Source organism: Lissotriton vulgaris, chromosome 7 (assembly GCF_964263255.1).
Source record: "Lissotriton vulgaris chromosome 7, aLisVul1.2, whole genome shotgun sequence".
NCBI lineage: Eukaryota > Metazoa > Chordata > Amphibia > Caudata > Salamandridae > Lissotriton > Lissotriton vulgaris.
In genome coordinates, this window is record NC_141695.1 from 1188248694 (window position 1) to 1188269116 (window position 20423).

A 20423-nucleotide genomic window follows, 5' to 3' on the forward strand; every position below is an offset into this window, starting at 1 on the left:
GCTGAAGTGCGTCTAGGGACGTTCTTTAGCAGGCGCGCAGCCACATTTTGTACAACCTGAAGCACATGTATGGTGGCTTTATCTGCGCCCAGGTAGAGAATATTGCCATAGTCCAGGCGTGATGTTACAAGTGCCTGGACTACGGTTCTGCGAGAGGAGAGGGGGAGCATCCACAAAATCTTGTGAAGCCACCGCAGCGTTGAGAAGCAAATGGCTGCAACCTTAGTAGCCTGTTGCTTCATAGTTAGCCTGTCGTCAATAATGACGCCCAGGTTACGAACTGCAGTGGATGGCGTAGGCGCATTGCCCAGTTCAATGGGCCAATGACGGGGGCCCCAAAGATGTTTGTTCCGACCCAGAATGACCACCTCGGTCTTCTCCCCATTCAGCTTGAGACAATTTCTCCGCATCCAGTCGGCCACAAGAATGAGGCCAGACTTGAGTGCGGAGGTGTTGTTCTCGTCTCTCCCTGATAGGGAGAAGACAATCTGGGTGTCATCTGCATAGGAGAACAAGGTTAGCCCAGCCTGTTCAACTATGGTCACCAAGGGTTTAACATTAATATTAAATAATAAAGGGCTAAGGATTGAACCTTGGGGAACGCCACGGGTAGATGGACAAATGGTGGAAGCTGCTTTAGGGGAAAACACTTGAAAGGTTCGGTCGCTAAGGAACGACACTACCCAGGCCAGGGCCTGGCCTGCCACACCTAGGGATTTCAGAGAGTCGATAAGGATGGAATGCGACACGGTGTCGAAGGCTGCGCTCAAGTCCAGCAGGATGAGCGCCATGGTGTTACCCTGATCGACACCGTGCCTAAGACTCTGTTACCCCCAGGAGGGCTGTCTCAGTTGAGTGTCGTGGCCGAAAGCCCGACTGCGAGGGATGGAGAAAGGCAGTGTTTTAGACTAGTTTGGAAAGCTGGGAATTAATATGTCTCTCCAATATCTTCGAAAAGATAGGCAACAGTGATATAGGGCGGAAATTGGCAGAGTTGGAGGAATCTGCACCCGATTTTTTCAATAAAGGTACGACCATGGCGTGTTTCCAAGGTTGGGGGACATGGGCCTCGCTCAGAGAAGCATTTAGTAGTTTAATGATGATGGGGTGTGTTAGGGGATCTAATTGTTTTAATATTTTGGCTGGGAGAGCATCCCGTGGGGAGCCGTGGGGAGCCCGATCGCACACTATTTAAGCAGGAGACAAAGGAGATGGCATCTAAAGGCTGCCAAGTAGTAATTACTGCATCAATGGCGGTGTTTACAGGATTAGCATTAGAGACAATACCAATACAACTAGTTGTCTCTTAATTAAAGCGATTAATAACAGGTAAAATAAAAAACTTTCCATATGTAAATCAAAGATAGCTGTTATACAGTGTTTCAAATCGATTGGAAGTGGGGATATTACAGCCACTCAATGCGCAGACACTTCTGCCCAGCGGATGGTTACACTTTGCATTTGGTCTTTATTGGGCAGAGGTATGACATACTGTGGTAAAAATCATGTAGATCCCAGGTAGATATAGGGCCATCTCCTTTTTGGGGCTGCCAAGTTTGAAGATATGGGACTGCCAAGTTTGAAGATATGGGACAACGTGTTTGTTCCTAAATTTTACTAGTACTAGGTCACTAGTTGTCAGCACCACATGCCTTTCAGATATAGAAACCAACAACTATGTGAGCTGCAGTTGAGCTGCAGTAAAAGCCTATAGGAAAGCAAGTAATGCTTACTTTTTCTGCCACCATCCAGCTTTGCAAGAGGGACATTTACCACAATCTTCCCAGCTTGGCAGTTAAAAACAGAATATAGATGGGTCATTGATTTAAAAGATTGAATTAGGCCCAGCATTCCACCAAGGCGTGAACCTTTATTTCTGCATGGGCAGGTAAAGGAGTGCTCTCTTAGTTGCGAAAGTTCTGAAATATCAAAGGAACAAGTTTGTCTACTACTTCCTTATAGAAAGGCCCAGAGCAAGATGATTAATCAATACAGAATCTCAAGAAAGCAATCATACAGTTCCCTCTCAATCAATTCAATTTTCTAACTGGAGAAACTGTTTTTTGCGTACTCTGCATATTGGCATGCAGAGTTTTACTAAACCTTCTGCAGCTGACGAGAGTGGCTTCAAGGTAAACTTGATGTCCAGGTACACTATTTCATGTTGGGTTACCCCCCTTAGATTAAAATCTACCATACAGTGGCCAAGAAAGATCACTCAGGTGGGTGGGCAGTCATTTGCAAGTATCTAAGACCATATAACACAAAATAGTTTTGGCTTTGGGTGTCAATAAACAACAAATCACATTTCATTCCAAATGTTTGTCTTTTTATATATCTTGATCAAAACTGAAAACAAGTTGCTGTAATGAGTCAGCAAAGATAGTGGACATAGGTCATTGTCATTTGATAGTTGTAGCCTAATTTAGCCTTATAGGGTCATCTGTATCCCTGCATTCAGGATTTAAAAATATCATAAATGTTTGAAGACAAGCTAGTGTTTGACATTCAAATTCTAGGAAAAAGACTAGGTCTATGCCCTACTTGTTGCCTTACTGCTTGGTGTATATGTTTTCACCACAGAAATGGTGCAGGTGTTTCTTTGTTACTTTTGACGTCAAACACTGCTTTTTTTTCCACTCAAAGGACAGGTGTGGCATAGAAAGGCTGGGTGTGATGGACGACAATTGATGGTGGTGGAAGCAGACTGGTGACACAGGAAGACAGGTTGAGCTTGTGCAGACATTCAACCAGTCTCCGCAACCAGTTGGACCTGGGCTAAACTGGGCCGTGTTACAAACACCCAGATGATATACTCCTCCGACCTACCACTTTCTTACAACAAATGGCTGCCTATAATGGGCGAAAAGTTGGTGCAGAAGACTTGCACAAAATTCAATATAGTTAAAATAGGGGACTTTTTCCCTGCGGGCCTCATATTTGATACAGACGACGTGTCCTCATTCCCTGGCGCAACATTAATGGACAGGTTTGTTCTGGCTAGACTACGGTCAGCGCTTCAAGCCCAGTTCCCGGACTACCCGCTGGAGCCTCCGTCCTTCACGCCACTCACAATGGTGATAGGTAGTAGTAGGGGGGTCCATCTGATATCACAACTCTACAGAGCATGTGCTGATTTAATCACACTGGATGATAGCAGGGTGAGCAGTGCTTGGGAAGCCGACTTGGACAACCCAATATCTGACGAACAATGGACAGCCTGCTGCACGGTGACAAAAACAGAATCCCTGAATAGCAGACACAATCTGATCCCTTTCAAGTTTCTTCGCAGAATGTCACTCCAGCTAGAGCACACAGGATAGACCACAATAGATCGCACCACTGCCAGCGATGCCATTCACCTCAGGCATACTTCGCTCATTTACCTGGACATGCCCACGCATACACACTTTATGGGTGGACGTTCACTATACATTGAGCAAGATTATACAGGTGCTGATAAACCCCTTGCCCGAGATTGCACTCCTAGGATACATCGTCCAGCTCCCTCTTAAAGTACTTCGATTTGCTGCCATCGCTTTGCTATTGGCCAAAAGGGAAGTAGCGGTTCACTGGGGCGGTAGGAGAGCTCCCACCAAGCAAAGCTGGAATCCAAAGCTTAGCCTCCTGCTCGACGAGAAGTGATCATTATCCCAAAACAATCCCTCCCTCCTCCAGGCCTAGGGACATCTGGGGCCCCCCCACCCCACACACAACAGGAGCAGTGTATCGTCCTGTCTGGAGTGGGCTAAATTGACACTTGCGCTGTATTAATAACTCACTGTATACAACACTCACCTCCTATGGTTTCTTGATCCGTCCCTGTTTTGATACACGGTGGATGGGTGTAGGGAGTGAATGTTTTTTTATAGTTGCGCAAATTGTAATAACACTCTAAATGGGCCTTTAAAGTATTGCATGCATATTGCATCGCACACTCTTTTACCTGCTGTGTCTAGACGGTAACTGATAATGAAATGCCACATGATTGTAACCGAGATGTCCTTTATTTGAACTCAGTGCTTTGCTTTGTCTTTAACAAAATGCTAAATACAGTATTAAAAAAAAAAGGTTGAGCTTGTACAGGAGGACCTATGGTGTTTTGATCAATGAGAACAAGTGGTGCTGATTATGCAGGAAATCAGTTGTTGTGCAGGAGGACCAGTGTTAGAGACAATAGAAATGGTAGTAGTAATGGTTGTGGTAGTGGTTAGGGTGCAGGAGGACAGGTGGTTGAGGATTATTGATGATAGTAATAGTACTGGAGGTTGTGGAAGAGGGCAGGCGGTGATAATGGAGGAGAAGGATAGGCCGTGTGGAGGTAGTAGAAAAAGACACATGATTTGACATTCAGTAAATGTAAGTTTAGGGGGCAAGGTTGGAAGAGAAACAAGCATTTACAATGTAATGGTTTCGCCTTTTGAAAAGTTTGAGCTATTGGCATTGTAAATGACAACATTTTTATTTGTGTTGGTTTTGAAAATAAATAAATAAATGGCATTGTTATTTACAATGCCAATAGCGTAATCTTTCGCAAATGCGAGACCTATAGCATTTGCAATGCAATAGGTCGCGTATTTACGCGAGTTAAAGCTAATGATATTGCAGATAACAATGTGTTTTATTTAGGTTTCAAAAACCAAAACATAAATAAAAGGTCTCACACTGCTGTCTCTCTCACACTGCTGTCTCTCCCACACACACACACATGCAGAGAGCGACACACACACAGCCACACACACATACAGAGAGCCACACACACAGCAATACAAATACAGAGAGCCACACACACAGCCCCACACATACATGCAGAGAGCCACACACACACACAGAGCCACACACACCCACCCAGCCACACACACAGCCACACACACACACAGCCACATTACAAAGATGAATTTGGTGGCAGGAGCACGAGGTCCAGGACAACGAACCCTCTCTGCCCCGCAACCCCCCCCTCCCGTGACGAGCCTGATAATTAATAGTATTGAGAAGACGAGCACTGAATGCCAACTCATCTTTTCATCTTTTTATTAAAGAACAGGTATGGAGCACGAGCCTCTACCTCCAGGGAGACGGATGGTGTGCACCTTCAAAAGGCCAAATGAACACCAGAGCGCAAACAAACAAGATTAACTTCTCGAGCACCAGCATCGCATTCTTTTCTGCACAGAGGGACACAAGGTTGACTTAGCTAATTAGGAACCTGATAGCGCTCGACACACAGAGGGAAATTAATTACTTCTCCCACGCACATTCCCCCTCGAGCCAACAACTCAATGGTTTCCCCCACCCGAGCTCGCAGCGCTGCTTTGTTGTGTTGTGTTGGACAGGCCACATGAAGGGCTCGCTCCCTCCTCGCACGGCAGGGCCCGGGCACCGGCTCTCCAGGTGCTACCCACCAAAGCAACTCGCAAACCGTCCCCTACGGGACCCCTGCTCCCGGACATCTATGTATTACCGGCCCGGGCCACCGTCAGCACCCTTGCCTGGCCCGGCCGCCATCTTAGACGCTGCACCACGAGGCCGCGTGGCCTCAGCTCGACCCCAACCCTGGGCCTGGCCAGGCCCCGACAGCCCGGCACCACCATCCACCCAGGAGGTGAACGGACCACTTGGCAGGTCAATGGGAGGAAGAAGTGTCGATGGCTCTCCCCCGCCAGGTGCCGATCGCCCCCAGCCTCCCCGGGGGCTGGCTCCACCCCCCTGCTGGGTGTCTGGACTCCCTCATCCCGGACCTCCCGACCTCCAAGTGCGAGGGTCCGGACATCAAAGGCCGCCAGACCTATAACTGGGGCAGCTCCAGAGCAGGAAGGCAGTTGTATCCTGGAGTCGAGAGACACCGAGAAGAACTCATCCTTGACAGACTGCTGGCGCTGCCGCAGCCCTGCCTTGTGAACTGTCGTCCTGCCGCTGGCGCTGCCGCGGCCCTCTGCAATCTACCATCTTCGTTGGGACCTGCTGGCGCTGCCGCGACCCGTTGTGACTACCATCTTCGTTGGGACCTGCTGGCGCTGCCGCGACCCGTTGTAACTACCATCTTCGTCGGGACCTGCTGGCGCTGCCGCGGACCGTTGCCACCTTCGACCACTCCGGGATCTGCTGGCGCTGCCGCAACCCGTCCTTCAAGAACGCCGAGCTCGAGGATTGTGAGCTACCCATCATCTCATCGTAACTACCAGATTGGTAATAAGACTTTCCCGCTACCCCTTTCCCATACAAGAGACGAGAATCGAGGGGACCCCTGAGTCCAGACCTCCTTGTACCATCCTACCGTACTTCAAGATTGCTTCTAAAGAACGTTAAATCTTATCCTTGTGTGGTGCCTATTCTGTGGGGGGGAAGTTACTTGTCTGTACGATCGCTGGAGACGGCTCTCCCCGGAGACCTCTCCCCTTGTCCTCGGCCGACCCTCCAGGTCCCGTCTAACATTGGTGGCCATCGGCGCGATCCGAACCAACGCGTAATCGTTCGGAAAGCAACTCACCCCACGACTAAACCACAATGCCGGCCCAAGAGAGCGGGTCTACAGAGAAATTCCAAATGGACAAACTGGAGGAGTACAACCATCGAGAATTAAAAAAAATTTGTATAGAACTGGGCATTGCTACCACCGGTCTGAGCACAAAAGATGACTTTAAACACGCCCTAGAAGCATGGGCAGAGGTAAACACCGCTGGTCCCCGGGACCAACACAGCGAAGCCCCGGAAACTAACCCCGCTCCTTCCGAGGAAAGGAGAGCGTGTCTCTCCCGAGAAGAGATCCAAGAGCGAGAGAAAACCAGACTGCATGAATTGGAGTTGGCACGGCTCAAAATGGATGGAGAACTAAAACTAGCGGAACAAAAATTGAACCTAGAACACTTACGGCTCCGAGAAGAGCGGGAGGAAAAACAAAGACGGAGAGCTTGAAGAAAAAAGACTGGCGTATGAACACGAGCGCAAACTAGCCGAAATAGAACTACGTAAGCAAGGCAAGGACCTGGGGGTGCCTGAGCGACCACGCACCCCAGGAACTTAAGAATCAAAGGTCCACATTCCCAAAGATGTCGTCCGAGAGTTCTACCGAAACGACGACATACAGCAGTGGTTCAAGGCCTATGAGATCGCCATGTCCTCTCACCGGATCGATCGAAGTGACTGGGGAGCCGGTCTATGGGGGAGGTTCATCAACGAAGGCCGTGATGCCCTGTTACAGCTCCCGGATCACCAAATGACGTCCTATGATCACATGAAGGCCGCCCTCCTCACTCGATATGGGCTGACACCCGAAATGTACCGCCAGAGGTTCCGCGACTGCACCCGAATCCCGGGTACAACTTGGGTGGAATATGTGAACTATTTCAGCCGAGCCCTCGAGGGGTGGATCAAGGGGAGCAATGTAACGACCTACGAGCAGCTTTTTAACCTTGTTGTGTGGGAGCACCTCTCCAATAACTGCTTTGTCGAGCTCAGGCAGCACCTCCTCGACAGTAAAATGACTGATCCATGGCAGCTCGCCGCCGAGGCTGACCGATGGGAGAGCACCCGAGTGGGCCGGGGTGGCCCGACCGAGCAGAACAGGCCATCACCGCCCCCGAGGAGGAGGAGGAGGCCAGGGCCGGGGGAAAGACACCGTCCCGGCCGCTCCCGCCACCAGCACCCCGCCCCCGGCCAACAGGGGCAACCCCCCGATGCGCCCGGGGTTCAGAGCCAATGTCACGTGTCTCCGATGCCAGCGAGTCGGTCACTACGCCAATGACCCGAACTGTCCACAGAACCAGACCCCGAGGCCCCGCCAGGTAGCGGCCGCCGCCCTCGGAGAAGAGCAAGTCCCCGAGGACCAGGAAGAGTACGAACACGAGCAACAAGAGTGGGAGCCAGCCGCCATGGTCCTGGCGTGCCTGGGGGGGAGAGACATGGTCCCGCGGGCTCCCCTACCCGCCAACACCAGAAAGTATAGTCAGTGGGTGAGCATCAATGGGCGCAAGGCCGAAGCCCTACGTGACACAGGGGCCAGTGTGACGGCCGTCCGCTGTCACCTGGTGACCCCCGAGCAAATAATACCGAACATTCTCTGCCCCGTCCGGTCAGCCGACAATTCAGAGGGCATGTGTCGGATGGCCTGCATCCCCTTCGAGTGGGGAGGAGTATCCGGCATGCTGAAGGTGACGGTCCGCGATGATGCCCCCGTGGACTGTCTCCTGGGGAACGATCTCGAGAGTTCCCCATGGGCCGCCGTAGAAAGAAGAGAACACCTCGGGATGTTGGGCCTTCCAGACTGGGCGTGCGTAACCACCCGGTCCATGGCGGCCCGCACCATCCCCCGACCAGAAGAACCCGAATGGCCAGCACCTCCTCCCCCGATCGCTCCGGTGGGGGACGCCGACACCGTCGACCCCCCCAGAACAAACCCAAGAAGAACTCGTTCAGCCCCAGGATCTCCCAGACCTGGCTCAGTGGCGTCAAGAAGGGGGACCCACACAGGAGCAATTCCGCCAAGAACAGAAGACATGTCCCTCCCTCGAGGGACTACGACAACAAGCCCTCGCCCAGAGCGCGGGAGATACAGCCGGGGCCCACTGGATCTATTGGGACAATGATTTATTGTACAGTGAACAGAGAATCGCCGAGTTGGGGGCCAGTCGAGTGTTAGTGGTGCCCCTCCGTTTTAGAGACTTCCTGCTGAACTTGGCCCACGATGTCCCCCTGGCCGGACACTTGGGTCAGGACAAAACCTACAACCCCCTGGTGACCCACTTTTACTGGCCCAAAATGAGAAATGACGTGCTCAACCACTGCCGGTCTTGTCCCACTTGTCAGGCCAGCGGGAAGAGCGGCCGCAAACTCAAGGCACCCCTGCAGCCCTTTCCAGTGGTTACCACCCCGTTCGAAAAAGTGGGAATAGACATTGTGGGGCCCCTGGACCCCCAAACAGCACAAGGACATTGTTTTATCCTGGTACTGGTGGACCATGCCACCCGCTATCCCGAGGCCATCCCCCTTCGAACTGTAACTGCACCAGTGGTCGGCCGTGCCTTAATGGGGATCTTCTCCCGAGTGGGCTTCCCCCGGGAAGTCGTCAGCGACGGAGGCACGAACTTCATTTCGAAATACATGAAATCCCTCTGGCAGCAGTGCGGGGTCACCTACCGATTCACAACCCCCTATCACCCACAGGGGAACGGACTGGTTGAGCGGTTCAACCGTACACTCAAGGGAATGATTATGGGGTTAGAAGAGCCCCTCCGCCGCCAGTGGGATGTGCTCCTCCCGTGCCTCCTCTTCGCCTACCGAGAAGTCCCTCAGAAGTCCCTCGGCTTCAGCCCCTTCGAACTCTTGTACGGGCACCCTGTTCGAGGGCCCCTCAGCCTAGTCAAGGAAGGTTGGGAGATGGCCCCCCTGAAAACCCCTCCAGACATCTACAAGTACCTCCTGACCCTCCGCAATCAGACCAGGCGGTTCCGAGAAATCGCCAAAGCCAATCTTGAAGCCAGTCAGGAGGACATGAAGAAATGGTACGATCAGAACGCCTCCTCCATAGAGTTCGTACCTGGCCAGCAATTATGGGTGATGTCCCCCACCGAACCTTGTGCCCTGCAAGATAAGTGGACGGGGCCCTTCAAGGTGGTCGAGCGCAAGAGCCCCGTCACCTATCTCATCGACATGGAATCTTCCCGGAACCCCCTCCGGGTCCTCCACGCCAACAGACTGAAGCCTCACTTTGTGCGCTCGGAGCTCAGCCTTTTGATGGCTACAGACAGTGGGACAGAAGAAGACTCCGAGCCCCTCCCCGACCTACTGAGGACACGTCAAAAGGATGGTTCGGTAGACGTGGTCCGGCTGTCAGATGCCCTGACCTCAGAGCAGCGCCAAGACTGTCGGGCGCTCCTGCTGCACTTCGCAGCTCTCTTTTCCCTCACCCCAGGGGTCACCCCCTGGTGCCTACATGACGTGGACACAGGGGACAGTCCCCCCATCAGACATCGGGCGTACCGCGTGCCAGATCGGGTACGTGCCTGCATCCAAGCTGAAGTCTCCAAGATGCTCACCCTCGGAGTCATCGAACCCTCGGACAGCCCCAGGGCCAGCCCAGTCGTACTGGTCCCCAAAGCTGCTGCCCCCGGCACCACCCCTGAGCTCCGATTCTGTGTTGACTATCGGGGTCTGAACGCTGTCACCCGAACCGACGCTCACCCCATTCCCCGAGCAGATGAGTTGATCGACCGCATGGGGGCTGCCCGCTACCTCAGCATCTTCGACCTGACAGCGGGATACTGGCAGATCGGCCTCACCCCCAGGGCCCAAGAACGATCCGCTTTCTCCACCCCGGATGGCCACTACCAATTCAAAGTGATGCCATTCGGCATGAAAAATGCTCCAGCCACTTTCCAGCGGCTGGTGAACCAGGTATTGGCGGGCCTCGAAGATTTCAGCGCCGCCTACCTGGACGATATCGCAGTGTACAGCCGCCACTGGTCAGACCACCTCAACCACCTCCGAGAGGTCCTGCAGGCCCTCCAACAGGCCGGCCTCACAATTAAGGCCAGCAAATGCCAGATTGGCCAGGGGTCCGTGACCTACCTCGGACACCAAGTGGGGAGCGGTCTGGTGGCCCCCCTCCAGCTCAAGATCGCTGCCATCCAGTCCTGGCAACCACCCATCACCCAAACCGAGGTCCGAGCCTTCTTGGGGCTCACCGGATACTACCGGCGGTTTGTGAAGGACTATGGCAGCATTGTGGGGCCCCTCACGGCACTTACATCCAAGAACCAGCCAAAAAGAGTCAACTGGACTCCTGACTGTCAAGCGGCCTTCGAGAAGCTGAAGGCCGCCATGTGCACCGCCCCTGTGCTCCAGGCTCCCGACTACAGCCGAGAGTTCATCGTCCAGACTGATGCCTCCGACCATGGCATTGGGGCCGTCCTCTCCCAACTGAACCCCGAGGGAGTAGACCAACCAGTGGCCTTCATCAGCAGACACCTACTGGACCAGGAACAGCGCTGGAGCACAATCGAGAGGGAGGCCTTCGCAGTAGTGTGGGCCCTCAAGAAGCTCCGGCCCTACCTCTTCGGTACCCACTTTCGGGTGCAAACAGATCATCGCCCCCTGCAATGGTTAATGCAGATGCAGGGGGAGAATCCCAAGCTGTTGCGATGGTCCATCTCCCTGCAGGGGATGGACTTCACTGTGGAGCACCGCCCTGGCCAGGATCACGCCAACGCGGATGGCCTGTCCCGCTTTTTCCGCCTCGACGAGGAAAGTCCCCAAGAAGATGGGTGACTCTCCCCGCCTTCAGCTGGGGGGGACGCATGTTGGACAGGCCACATGAAGGGCTCGCTCCCTCCCCGCACTGCAGGGCCCGGGCACCGGCTCTCCAGGTGCTACCCACCGAAGCAACTCGCAAACCGTCCCCTACGGGACCCCTGCTCCCGGACATCTATGTATTACCGGCCCGGGCCACCGTCAGCACCCTTGCCCGGCCCGGCCGCCATCTTAGACGCTGCACCACGAGGCCGCGTGGCCTCAGCTCGACCCCAACCCTGGGCCTGGCCAGGCCCCGACAGCCCGGCACCACCATCCACCCAGGAGGTGAACGGACCACTTGGCAGGTCAATGGGAGGAAGAAGTGTCGATGGCTCTCCCCCGCCAGGTGCCGATCGCCCCCAGCCTCCCCGGGCGCTGGCTCCACCCCCCTGCTGGGTGTCTGGACTCCCTCATCCCGGACCTCCTGACCTCCAAGTGCGAGGGTCCGGACATCAAAGGCCGCCAGACCTATAACTGGGGCAGCTCCAGAGCAGGAAGGCAGTTGTATCCTGGAGTCGAGAGACACCGAGAAGAACTCATCCTTGACGGACTGCTGGCGCTGCTGCAGCCCTGCCTTGTGAACTGTCGTCCTGCCGCTGGCGCTGCCGCGGTCCTCTGCAATCTACCATCTTCGTTGGGACCTGCTGGCGCTGCCGCGACCCGTTGTGACTACCATCTTCGTTGGGACCTGCTGGCGCTGCCGCGACCCGTTGTAACTACCATCTTCGCCGGGACCTGCTGGCGCTGCCGCGGACCGTTGCCACCTTCGACCACTCCGGGATCTGCTGGCGCTGCCGCAACCCGTCCTTCAAGAACGCCGAGCTCGAGGATTGTGAGCTACCCATCATCTCATCGTAACTACCAGATTGGTAATAAGACTGTCCCGCTACCCCTTTCCCATACAAGAGACGAGAATCGAGGGGACCCCTGAGTCCAGACCTCCTTGTACCATCCTACCGTACTTCAAGATTGCTTATAAAGAACGTTAAATCTTATCCTTGTGTGGTGCCTATTCTGTGGGGGGGGGGGGGGGGGGGGAGTTACTTGTCTGTACGATCGCTGGAGACGGCTCTCCCCGGAGACCTCTCCCCTTGTCCTCGGCCGACCCTCCAGGTCCCGTCTAACATGTTGCTAAACACTATTTGCATTTCTACACCTTGATAAATCCCGAGCTAGCGGAATACAAGCGCCTCGTCACACCTGCCGACGCGCTGCTTTGCCCCCTCTCCTGGGCGCCATTCCTGTCAGATGCGTTATTTCAGTCCCATCGGCCATTAACTTACATCCTTTCCTCTTTCTGCACCGCAGTAAAAGACACACTTCCAAAATGAAGGCCGTCTGGGAGAAGCGGGCTACCATTCTTACTCACTCGAGGCCCAATTAACGCCTATTCGTAAAAAACATTTTATTGGGAGGTCAGGGAACATTCGCAGAAACAGAGGTTCGCCTGACCACACAAAGCACTCACGGACAGCGGGAGACGCGCCTGATAATTAATAGTATTGAGAAGACGAGCACTGAATGCCAACTCATCTTTTCATCTTTTTATTAAAGAACAGGTATGGAGCACGAGCCTCTACCTCCAGGGAGACGGATGGTGTACACCTTCAAAAGGCCAAATGAACACCAGAGCGCAAACAAACAAGATTAACTTCTCGAGCACCAGCATCGCATTCTTTTCTGCACAGAGGGACACAAGGTTGACTCAGCTAATTAGGAACCTGATAGCTCTCGACACACAGAGGGACATTAATTACTTCTCCCACGCACATCCCCCCTGGAGCCAACAACTCAATGGTTTCCCCCACCCGAGCTCGCAGCGCCGCTTTGTTGTGTTGCTAAACACTATTTGCATTTCTATACCTTGATAAATCCAGAGCTAGCAGAATACAAGCGCCTCGTTGTCACAGCTGCCGACGCGCTGCTTTGCCCCCTCCCCTGGGCGCCATTCCTGTCAGATGCGTTATTTCAGTCCCATCGGCCATTAACTTACATCCTTTCCTCTTTCTACACCGCAGCAAAAGAGACCCTTCCAAAATGGAGGCCGTCTAGGAGAAGCGGGCTACCATTCTTACTCACTCGAGGCCTAATTAACGCCTATTCGTAAAAAACATTTTATTGGGAGGTCAGGGAACATTCGCAGATACAAACAGAGGATCGCCTGACCACACAAAGCACTCACGGACAGCGGGAGGGAGGCGGGCTCACGGACAGCGGGAGGGGGGGCGGGCACACGGACCGGACAGCGGGAGGGGGGGCGGGAACGGGCTCACAGACAGCGGAAGGGGGACGGGAACGGACAGCGGTACATTGCGCAACCCACCCCTGCAAAGGACACTTCCGAAATGGCGAAAACAAAGCTTTTAAAAAAAAAAACATTGTAAACACGCCCACAGCCGCATGACGTAGCAAAAAGCCTAAAAATCTTCGGAACGCCCACGAATCTGCTCGCAGAATGACTAGCAGATCTCTCTTCCAATGGCTAGCCTCCATTTATGGAGCTAGCCAATGGAAAGAGAGGGCGGGACAACACACACATACTGTTAACATTAGATTTCGCCTGCGCCGAAAAGCTGCGCAGTGCGCAGCTTTCGATAGGCGAAACTAAAAAGAAGTTCAAAGTTTCAGAGACGATTCATCAATGCAAAGGCACTGGGGTATCTGAATGTAATACCTTTGGTTAAGAGGGGATCCCTGTTGCATTCTTCAATACACACTCTCTTATTACTAACCATCTTTCTGTGCTTGCAGAAAGGAAAAATATATATTCCGGTCGAGGAAAAACTGCAATTAAGCTTTCCTCAGAAGGCCTTCAATATTTAGTTTTAAGTTTATGCACAGTAGTACATCTTTGCTGCGTCAAACCTCTTGAATGAAAGTACATGTTTTCTTAGCCTTCCAAACAGGTGTGTGCATGATTTTCTTAGCCTTCTAAAAGTCTAAGATGTCTGTGTTTAGTGTGGCCTTTGTGGCTGTAAAAAATGTTTGCCTTCCTAGATGACAACAATTCTGCATGCAATTAAGTTTACGGAAGGGATTTCTCTTTGAGTCCCTTTTGTGTCCACATCCTTAATAGCAGTGGCAGGTACAAACTTCTGAGCTGAAAACATGTAACAGAACATTTTTCACGGTGCATGACTTTGAATTTCAGAAATTTGGAAGTATTGAAGATCTGAAAGAAGAGGATTCTCCATTAACTGTGGTTTTAATGTTCAAGACTAGATCAGAAGCTGAAAATGTAAGTAGACTGATGTATAGCTTTATGTTGGGCTTCTTTAAATTGTTTTTTATTGGTTTATTTAGAAATGTACATTTTCTGAGAGAGCATGCATGACTAAAGCTTGGGACATTTTTTGCTTGCATGAAAGTAACTTAATAGAGTTAAACTGTTCTAGGACCTCTAGTCTTTATCATGTTCATATCACATAAATAAAGATCATTTACTTTTGACACAGTATTTGGCTTGGTTCTCATATTGTAGTCCTATTGTAGTCAGGCAAAATCTAGCAGGTAAAATGAGCATAGCTAGCTTATCAGTTTTTTTTGATTGATTGTACCTGCCCTCCGTCGCACACCTCCAAATGTTGTTTTTTCCAGCATAGTGCACATTTTGCTTGTTTTCTATATTTGCTGGTGTGGCATCTATAACCACCGCAGCAAGGTTATTGATTTATCCTTCAGATGATTTCCTTTAATAATCATAAGCACTGAATTGTCCCACCCTTGTGTAGGCTCTGGAGCTCTTTTTATAAAATAACATAGAATCTTTTATTAGAAAAGTCAAATTTTTAAACTTCATAACAATTTTTGACAGTTTATGGCACTTATCTTGCCCAATTTTTATTTTTTTTATTTTTTAAAATACATGGCAATTTTAATTTCAAAATGTAACTAAATTAGAAAAAGTATTGAGAGACTCTTTTACAGACCTTTTTCAAAGGAAGAGCTTGAGAAAAGCAGGCAAAGGAGTTTAATAGGCTGCACTCCGAAGTTGTTGAGTACTGGCACTGCTTTAAGGAAACACACTCCACCAGTACCCATGTCCTGTTTTTTTTATCTTTCATTGAAAATCCTTTCCAAACGTTGGCTTTTTTATGCCCATGGTGTCGTTCAAGAATTGGAATGTTTATTTTCAGTTTCCTGACAGAAAATATTTATTTTTTTTCATCACAAAAAGGCAGCACATTTGGTTAAATCCTATTTTTGTAGGAGAAGGAAGGCCTAGGCAAAGCCTCATGCACTCTGTTGTCTAACTGACTTCCATCAGTCACAAGACCATACACACACAAAAGGCAGATGTCAGGACAAAATTGAAAAATAGGGAAAACAAAATCTTTCTTCATTGTATGCAGGAGGTCGATTATATGACAGTAGTCTGCTAAAGGGATATATCGGAGGAGCATGGTATCCCTTCATCGCTGGACTTCCACCTGTCACAAATTACTACCGCAGAGGGAGATCTGGAAAGAGATCTGAAGGCTAGAAGAGGTTACGATCTTGGTCCGTATCTAGATCCACGATGTTGGGGACAGTCACAGTAGCCACTCATCGCCGAGACATTGACATCGAAGACCGTCTTGCTGTCGAGACTTGGTTTTTCAAAGCAAGGAAAGTTGATACATGGCATGCTGTTGAAAAGCGACTTGATGTTGAACGACACGCCATCAAGCAGATCCATACATTTATTAGCAGACTGGCTGTGCCAGCTAATCAAGAGAAGAATTCCCCATCTCAGACTAGAACACTTTCTCTAGTGATCTCTCTCTTCTCCTTAATTGAGAGTGAATGCAGGGATTGGTGAGACAGGAAAAGGAGATGCTAGAGGGTTAAGTTGAGTAACCAACTTAACCCTCTAGCATCTCCTTTTCCTGTCTCCCTAATCCCTGCATCACTTGCGGTACCTACAGCTACGTCACAACTGGTGTTGCGATCACCTCCTCTACCTCCAGTATTTCAGAGGTCCTCCCAAGAAGATCAATATCATCAAGGCAAAGATCACGTTCATCAGCCAGGCGTTTTTCTTTGAGTTCAAGGCACCAGTTTGTTCACTGCAGATATTCCACCTCTTCATTTTTAGGTCTTGCCTAGGCAGCACTTGCGCTGTCTCTTCGAGACATGCTGTATTCAGGTATGAACTTAAAGCTCTGCCCATTTTTCGCCCATCTTTTCAATTTGCTCCTGTTACTGTCCATTCTAAATGGTTGCTTTTGATTCCTAAATATGCTTAGTAGTCCCTCCTTAGTACCGCCTTTCCAGCTTTTGTATAGTCCAATGAGGTGACTCCCTTTTACTTGAGTTGTTGCTCAGTATGTTTCATTTACAGTCTGTGAGCGCTATTTTCTTAAATGAATGTTTCCTATCTGCTGTTGCAGGCACACTTTTCGCTTCCCAGGTAACACACACAGTATTTGTATTTCCTGCTCATCATCAGAGGCGTTTGGAGGCCGCCTGTACTGAACCATGCACTTTCCTCCTGCCCCCCACCCTGCTTACTTTTTAAGTCTCGGACCTAGCGTACACTGCGGAAGCAGTGTGGCGTAGCCAGAGTCCTTTTCCTGGGGTTTTGAAAATGGACCTGGAAATTACACCCAGCTCGTGCGTGTTATTTCCTAGGTCCATTTTCATTGGCCTTTGGTAGCAAAACACGCAATAGGCCATGGGCGGTCGCGTAGCTCCGCCTATGGCCTATTGGTTTCAGTTACGTGTACCATAGGCCATATATCTTCAATTATCGCGACCGTCACGGCCGCGGTAATTGAAGACATATGCTCGGAGTGGCGCGCACGCGCGCACCACTCTAGAGCTTCTTTTATTTTTTGAGATCCATTTCACAGCGAAGCTCTCCCTGTCAGCGCCTCTTCTCCGTGTCTCCGCTTTCTCTGCCCGTCTTGCCATCCTTTTCAGAGTGCTTGCGTGTGCAAAAAAGTGCAAATGTAATCAGCCTCTCCCTGCCCTGACCCCACCATCCATCCCATCACGGAATAAAAAAAGCGCCGGCATTAATCACATTAGCGGTGGGACAGATTGTTGGGAGCCCTGTGCGTTGTCATCGGCAGTGTTTGTTATTGTAAAGGAATCCAGCGCGGGCCTGCTGGGGAGAGATAAGCGGCGCTTATCGGGCTTGGCAATCTTTATCAGAATGGGGATCAGGGCCCGGTGCTTATCAGCAGCTGACATCTAGCTGCGAGCACAGCAGAGGAAGAGCGGGCAGCCCGGCTCCTGCGACTACTGCCACTTTCCAACTCAAGTTTGCCTTTGTGTGTGGAGGAAAGGTCCCCGCACAACAGGAACCGCTGCAGCGTAGCACTGGGCTCGAGACCAGGTGTGATGCAAGGCATCCTGAGTGAACCTTGTATGGATGTGGTTGCATGTATGAGGACACATCCCTATGGTCGGAGCAACTGGAATAATGAGGCATGGGAGGACCAAGTTATGCGGCAGGGATGCCGGACGCTTAACAAAAATGCGAATTATTCGGCATGGTGAGGCACATTTTGCGAAAGTATCTGTTCTTTCATTATTTTGCCATTTGTTTGCACGTTAATAATTGACAAAGGCTTTACCGAATTAGTACTAGTTTAACACCCAAATACAGCAATATGCAACTGAAAGGCATATGAAACTGAAGGGTGAAGAGTCCACTTTTGCGACCTGCCATCCCCTACACAGCAATAAGCGTGGCCGTATTTTTAGTAACTTTTGATCCATTTGAACTTGAAACTATTGGTTCGAGGCATATGAGCTGCAGATTGTACACTATGCATAGATCGCCACCTAGTGTTGGGCCCAGATGTTTGCATTTTGCTGTTGTCGTCCTGAAAAGTTCTTTGGAAGTCACGAGATAGGTGACTCCTCCTTAGGACCACATTGCGCATGGGCATCGCATCGGTTCCATCCCCAGATTGTTTTTTTCCGCCATCGCGCTCGGATGTGTTTCCTGCGCTCCGGTTTGGAACCAAATTTCCTTTGGCGTGCAATCCTCACCCAGTTCGACGGTATTGTCACGATCTACGACGCAAATCTCTACCAATTTCGAACTCTTCGATTCCGGTCGTCGACAAAGGCCTTCGGGCCTACCTAGGCCTCACTTTCTGGCTCATGGAAAGGACGCCATTCAAGAAGTGTCCTCAAAGTGGGTCGAAGTTTCCCCACACCGACCTACATGAGGTGTGCAACCTGTGCCTTTCACAAAGACTGATCGGCGTGTGCCTCATTCCACTCAAAGAAGACGATCTGGGACCGACGAGCTCGAAGAACTATGTCTTGCTCGTTCGCTCCGATTCCCAACGACATCTTCGACGAAGGCGTCGACGTGCCAGAACGCCAGCACGCCGAAGAGAGTATCGGATCATCAGATGCCGAAGACTCCGACGTCCAGGAGGTCACTCCAGCTCAACGGGTCGTAAGTAAGACCGTCAACCCCTCCCCTTTCTCGACACCATCTAAAAAGGCTTCGGTCACATCCTCACCTTCGGGCTCAGGTGCACACGAGACACTGCTTCTGACGCCCTGCCTTCGGGCCCGGCAAAGAAGACCACAAAGCCTTCAGGCGGCTCCGGCTCGAGCCAGCCTACTTCCGGTGCCAACCCAGTACTGACACCGAAGAAAAAGCCATCTTCCTCTTCCACATCGACCGTTGCTTCGACACCCAAGCGCAAGGCGCCGAAGACTGGCAGCGGTTCATCGACACCGAAACCGCACTCGGAGCCGTGCAAAAAATCAGCCAAAGCTCCAGATTCACACGCATCGGAGCCGAAAAAACCCTTGGAAACGAAAAAACAGGTTCCCGCAAAAGACACTTTGAAAGGGCACACTCCTAAGCCAACTGCCGACTCGGTGCCTAAAAAACCTACGGAGTAGAAAATGTAAACGCCAAAGGATCTACCTAGCTCACAAGAGCTTTTTACACCGGATCCACTACAAAAAACTCTTGTAAAGGACACCAAAACGGGACAATTGACTCTCAGCTCCAAGAAGAGACCACTTGAGGCGCCAGCACCTCTTCCCCCTGCAAAGAAGAGACATTGCAAACTCTCCATTAAGGGTCCCTTCTGCTCCACCTCCCCATACTGTTCCTACTCCTACAACTCCTCCACCACAGAATTCACCTACACCATCTCCTAATCCAGACAATGACGTGCACACAGATTCTGATTATGAAGGTGGGGGTGCACATTACCCACCAAAGGCTAATAGTCCCCCTCAGTCACCTAATCCATGGGATGATTACAACACCCCTGATGTGCCTTATGTCCCACAGAATGATGCCTATCCTTCCAGACCTTCCCCACCAGAGGACACCCGAGGTTTTAACCTGCTAGTCCAGAACGCTGCACAATATCATGGGGTGGACTTACACACTGACACAGTGGAGGAAGACTTCCTATTAGACACCTTTGACAACACACAAAGGTCTACAACCATCTTAGCAATACTTAAGGGCGTCATCAAGCATGCAACATACATTTTTAAAGACCCCTTTAGAGCTAGGGTCCTCAATCCCCGCATTGAGAAAAAATATAAGCTGCCCCTGCAGACCCAGCTTATATTAAAGGGCCGGCACAATTAAATTCTTTAGTGGTATCCAATGCACATAAACGTGCTAATTCCCAAACAGGTGAAGCCTCACCACCAGACAAAGAATCTAAACTCCTTGACGCCTCTGGCAAAAGAACTGCAGCACAAGCAGCTTACATCTAGCGCATTGCCAACACCCAAGCCTTGCTGGCAAGATACGACAGGGCACATTATGACGAACTAGAGTCCCTAATGCAGCACCTACCAGACAAATACAAAAACAGGGCTAATGAACTCATACAGGAAGGTAAAAATATCACGAATACTTCCATCCGTTGTGCCCTAGACGCTGCAGATACTGCCTCAAGGGCAATCAATACCAGCACCTTACTACGTAGACATGCCTGGCTACGTTTTTCAGGTTTTAAACCTGAGGTGCAAAACTCCATACTTAATCAGCCATTTGATTAAACACACCTATTTGGCCCAAATGTTGATGTGTCTTTGGAAAAAATGAAGAAAGACTCCGACACTGCAAAATCTATGGGAGCCTTGCAGCAGCAATCTTCCAGACGTTCTTTTCGTCGCTCATCATACAGAGGCAACACAAGAGGCTACTC

The 20423-nt window shown here is 50.9% G+C and overlaps 1 protein-coding gene across 4 annotated transcripts in view; it reads left to right on the plus strand.

Annotated features, from left to right (window-relative positions):
• Positions 1 to 20423, plus strand: part of RBM27 (RNA binding motif protein 27) — a 1065407-nt gene that overhangs the window by 940922 nt on the left and 104062 nt on the right. For all 4 annotated transcript variants that reach the window (XM_086931662.1, XM_086931660.1, XM_086931661.1 and 1 more), the window contains one exon: positions 14438 to 14524. In XM_086931662.1, the coding sequence (XP_086787788.1) occupies positions 14438 to 14524 (87 nt within the window). The remainder of the gene's footprint in view (positions 1 to 14437; positions 14525 to 20423) is intronic.